The 5,403-nt window shown below is 44.5% G+C and overlaps 1 protein-coding gene across 1 annotated transcript; it reads left to right on the top strand.

Moving 5' to 3' along the window:
• The first annotated feature begins 1,663 nt into the window (after positions 1-1,663).
• Positions 1,664-4,578, top strand: gjd4 (gap junction protein delta 4). The gene is given in 4 exon segments (XM_028569843.1): positions 1,664-1,741; positions 1,964-2,214; positions 2,246-2,302; positions 2,305-4,578. Coding segments are annotated over 4 exon segments (1,260 nt in total). The 5' UTR covers positions 1,664-1,674; the 3' UTR covers positions 3,190-4,578.
• Positions 4,579-5,403: the final 825 nt, after the last annotated feature.

Below are 5,403 nucleotides of genomic sequence, written 5' to 3' on the forward strand. Positions count from 1 at the left end.
TATTATATTCTTTAATTGTATAAAAGCAGGTGATATGTTTGTAGAAAGTTTTAGAGGGGAAACATAAGGTGTTTTTGTGTGTTGTTGCAGGTCATTTGCTCAATCAGTGAAATTGAAAAACAGGAGTGCCTCCTTATGAGAGCAGCAACTGGTCTCCCCCAAGTATATGATGGAAAGGAGTAAAACTGATCAATAGATGACACTGTTTTAAAGTTGGCGTGCGTATATGAGAGCATGTGTGAGCTAATTACTGTAGTTAAGTATCTTAAAATAGTTATTTACTTACTTTTTACTGAGTATTCTTGGAATGGTTGCACCTGTTTAGCTCACCCTGCGCTTACTTGAGCAGATGGTATGTTCCAGTTTAAATGAGGCTGAGGAGGGAACCACTCAGTCACTCCTCTGTAGTGGAGGGGAGGCTGGCATTTTGCTGTGGGTTTTATGTTTGGGTTTTACTTTACTTTTGCTGGACATAGTTTTTTTATATATATATTTGTATATTATTGTTTTAGCTATAGCCCAGTTAATAAATCGCTGCCCCCACTTGCTCAACACTCCATTCAAACGTTACCAATGCCACATACCATCTACCACCCTTATGCAATGTCAGCACTACAGTGCTTGTGCAAATGAATTGCAGGTTTAAGTCATTTTCTGTTCTTTGTTATCCAGACAAAAATTAAATTTCACACAGTATTCATTTTCAACAGAATCCATTATATATTTCCAGTCTTAGCTTTGCCGTCCATTCAAAATAAGCCACATGGGATTTGTACTGTGAGCCAGTATAGGTGCTAATGACCATTGATCTGTAATGATTATAAGCCAAGCCAACTGTCTTTAGCCATAGTGGGATACACCAGAGACCTAGTCCATGAGCGAGGGTGGATGCAGCATGTGCGAAAGGATCTGATGTCCGGTGTATAATCCATTTTACGAGAGACATTTTCATTTTGTTGCATCTTATTTTAAATTAAGAATTAATCTAATTTTAAATTTCTTTTAAATTGTCTTAATCTGGTTCAAGTTGATCATAATAGTAAAGCAAATTCCTTGTCAGTACTGACTTGGCAATAAAACTGATTCTGATTCTGACATGAACTATTACGTGATACTCATAATTAATGACTACACAGTAGGTCCTTATCAGTCATAAACTGGCATCAGCTGTGGGAAAATACAATTTACAACCTACTAACATTGCATGGGAGCTAATCCACAGTCTGCATATCTACATGCTACCTTGATTCATCACTGGAAGATGCAGCAGCTTGTATTTAATATTGTACAGATGGTGCTTACCATTGTGCTCGGGAACTTAATACAGCAATTTAGAGTGGGTAAGCCCAGAGGCTTGTTCCTCTCCTGTAAGGACGACCAGCGGCACCAAAATATCTCTGCAATGCCAGGACGGCGACGTGCCTTTGGAAGTGTGTTAAGAATAGACCCACAATGGGGCTCACTCCCGTCTTCTGTTGTCTGAGGACAGACAGTTGTCTGCAGGGGACAGAGGAAGAGGTAAGACCGAGTATTTACATGGGTCTTTCAGAGACTTGGGTGACTCAAATGGATCACGTTGGATTTTCCCTACCGGAACCTGGCACACATTCCCTCTAGGAGAAAGAGAGAGAGAGTTTTTTATTTATATTTTGGGGGGCCTTGAGTGAAGCAAGCATGGCGGGATCTCTGAGTGCCTCTGAGGTCATCTTCATCTCTGTCGGTCACAGCATCACTTTGATGGGTGAGTTGGCCTCACTGACACATTCCCTGGTATCTGTGTTATGTTGGTGTGCAGTGAAATGTTTTGGCTTTTCTGCAGATCTATAAACCTCAAGGTGAAATCTCAAACAGGCCCTTTTTTGCTAATATCTGCGCCTTGAGTTTTTTGTTGCAAGCTTTGCCTTATTTCATGAATCATTGTCAAATCAGCACATTTTTTAATCCCAATGTGCTTATTTTTCAGGAAAGATGTGGCTCATCCTGATGATTTTCCTGCGGGTCCTGATCCTCCTCTTTGCTGGTTATCCTCTCTATCAGGACGAGCAGGAGCGATTTGTGTGTAACACTATTCAGCCCGGCTGCGCCAACGTGTGCTATGATCTATTTTCTCCCATCTCTCTCTTCCGCTTCTGGCTGGTGCAGCTCATTATCTTGTGTCTCCCCTACATCATCTTTATCATTTACGTGGTCCATAAGGTCTCGAATGACCTCACTGTGGACTTGAACTCCTCGGGTCATGCCAAAGCCTCGCCGTTGTTTAAGACCAACCAGGAGCCGTTCAGCAAGGCATCCGTAACCAAGATGCCTCTGGTGACTGAGCGAGGATGGGTCCGGTGCTTCACGGGGGCCTACATCCTCCATCTGATGTTCAGAACACTGCTGGAGGCAGGGTTTGGGGCAGCGCACTATTATCTGTTTGGTTTCTACATCCCCAGGAGGTTCCTGTGCCAGCAACCTCCGTGCACTACCCAGGTGGACTGCTACATCTCCAGGCCCACCGAGAAGACTGTGATGCTCAACTTCATGCTCGGTGTGGCTGCTCTTTCCCTTCTCCTAAACGTGTTGGATTTCATCTGCGCCATCAAGCGGTCGGTTAGGCAGAAGAGCAAGAAGAAGGTGATGTTGGAGAAGATTTATGAGGAAGAGCAGTGTTTCCTTTCAGGCAGAGGAGCCTCCAGACGAATGGACCCGAATGCCTCCATGGCTCAACCGGATCTAGAGGCAGAGGCTTGTCACGCAGGGAGTTTCCGGAAGAGGCAAGGCAGCAAGGGCTCTGGTGGAGGGGGTGTGCTGGCTTTAGGTCAGGAACCACCCTGCCTGGAGCGCTCCTCTCTTCCACGCTCTCCAGGACCTCCAGGCTGCAACACTAACGGGAACAATGGCTACTCTTTTTCCCAAGAGGAGGCTCTGGAAAGGAATGGCAGCGAGGTGGCTCTCTGCCCCCCAGAGCCAGTGGGTACGCCCAGATCCATTCGTGTGAGCAAACGCAGTCGACTCAAACCGCCACCTCCACCTAGACGGGACCTTGGGTCTTCCCCTGCGGAGCCAGCAGGGCCCTTCGGGGACGTTTCCACAGCAACAACGATCTGTACCAGAAAGGTGGGTCAGTATACGTTGGTTGAGCTGGGTAGCGGGGCAGAGTTACAGACCAGTGATGATGGGCAAGAGAAAAGATCAGAGTGGGTGTGATGGTTGGATTGCTTTATTTCCAGGTTATTTTGGAACACAAGGATGGGACGAAAAGATTTGAGAGCAATATGAGAAACAAACAGAGATAACCCAGGGCTTACACAGTGGCAACAACTGTCGGAGCTGACATCCTGCCATGCTCCGCACCTCGTTTTGAAATGCAGACTGCACTGCCACTCAAGGAGAATCCAAAACGGAAATGCGTTCACCAGACACCTTTTAGACTCATGAGGCATAATCACATTTGCTGTGATTTCATCACGCCATCAGATCACATTGCCTTTGAGGAGCAGTAGCTGAGTGATGCAAAGCGACAAGAATCCAAATCCTGAATGGGACCTCTCTTAACAAAACAAGTAAAGAATGACAGGACACTCTAGCCTTGAACAAACCTCAGCCTTGAGAAAATCTAAAAGAGAGCAGTCCACCTGTTTCTTCCCTTGTTGGCTTTTACCCCCTACCTCCCTGGACACACTGTCTATAAACAAAGACAGGCCTTGACCTGTCCCACATATCCAAGCCCACCTACCACCACATGATACCACGGTCTCTTTTGTGTTTGGATCACTGAGGTCAAAGGACATGGAGTAGTCTCCAGGCCCTGCGCTTGGGGGGACCTTTTGGAATCAGAGGGTCAAGCCCAAATGAAAGGCAATAATCTGACTAAGGTGGTGTTATTTAACTCACGGAATGGAAAAGGATTCCTCTGTCAGAAGTGAAGGACACTACGAAGTCCCCAGAAAGCATAGACTCACAAAGCAATTATGTTCCCCCATAGGGGCTCTGTATTTATGGAGACGGCTTGTCACTCTATTTCAGGGCCTCGCGGAGCTTAGGAGGAATACAAGCCTGAACATACACTGTGACTAGAAATAGAGCAGGGCGGAGCGCTGCAAAGGAGCGGAGTGGCCCGTTGCCCTTCAGGATATCTCCTCTCCGCTTGCTTTCACCCTTGATCAAAGCTCAGATGAATGTGGTTCAGACACCAGCTCCCACTGTGACACACGTCACAAGACAGTATAGTTCAATTAGCTTGTTCCTTTGCTGAAATGTTTCCAGATTTTTTTTAGCAGCAGTGTAACCTGTCAGTCTACTTTCGTGAAGTCTCTGGACTACTTTATACAGGTGATTGTGAAGAGACTCCCACAGTAAATCAGTGGCATCACAGAAAGACTTCCACGCTCTATAGCTGAGGGGCCAGTCTCTGTGTAAACGGATAGCTCTTGATCTTCCTCCTCTTGTGGTCTCTTTGAAGGTGACAACAAAAGCCTCGTATCTCACCTATCTACTGAGGGCTGCACCCTGACTGTCATAAGAGTGACCACAGGGGGTTTTCATGAGACCACAACAGGTCTAATGGTGCCGCACCTCCTCCATACACAGTGTTTAGTGTAGAAGCCAAAGCTGGACTCAGTTATACTTGTGTGCATTGCAATTCTGTCCTTTAAGGTCTGGGCAGATTGCAAAAATGTTCTTGTAAATGGTATAATGAAGCTATTTTTTTTAATAAAAAAATCAAATGTTCTTGTAATCTTCCAATACAGTATCAAATAAATGTATGTACAGTTTCATACGCTATTGTATAGTTTCTTTATGAAGTGAAAATTCTTTGATAGTTTGTTTGATCTCTTATGTCTATGTATCATTGACTCTAGACGATGACATTGACGACTTGAACTTTTCAAGGCACTTTATTGTAACTATTCTTGTTTGATCCAGTCCATTGGGCTGCAGTCGCTTTACCAATATTGTAGTTTGAAATCATGCTGCCCTCCAGTGACGCAAAATGTGAAATGCTGCCCTATATCGAATCCAAAACTTGAAGTCTGATGCCATCCGGCATTGTGATGACAGATTGTAATATGTGAATACATCTATCTTCATAAAACATTTATGTTGTGACTCTTTCCATCAATATATCAGGCCAATCTGTTAGACAAATTTTAAAAACTTTTTTTTCCCTCCTGAATTTCCTGTGCTGTAGATTTTCTAAACATTATTGAAGTGACCCCTTCCCACAATAAGTGCAATGTCACTTCATTTGCTTTATTAGGCAGCAGTTCTTTCCTTTTGTGTATTTCAGACCGTCCTGATTAATAATAACCTGTTAGGTAAATTTGGCAGCTTGAGAGGCTGGGGCACTCAGAGTACAGTAAAAAATAAGCCACACCTTGCAGCATATACGGGTTTTAGGGTTCTTAAAGCTGTTTTTTT

Source organism: Perca flavescens, chromosome 22 (genome assembly GCF_004354835.1).
Source record: "Perca flavescens isolate YP-PL-M2 chromosome 22, PFLA_1.0, whole genome shotgun sequence".
In the NCBI taxonomy this organism is placed as follows: Eukaryota; Metazoa; Chordata; class Actinopteri; order Perciformes; family Percidae; genus Perca; species Perca flavescens.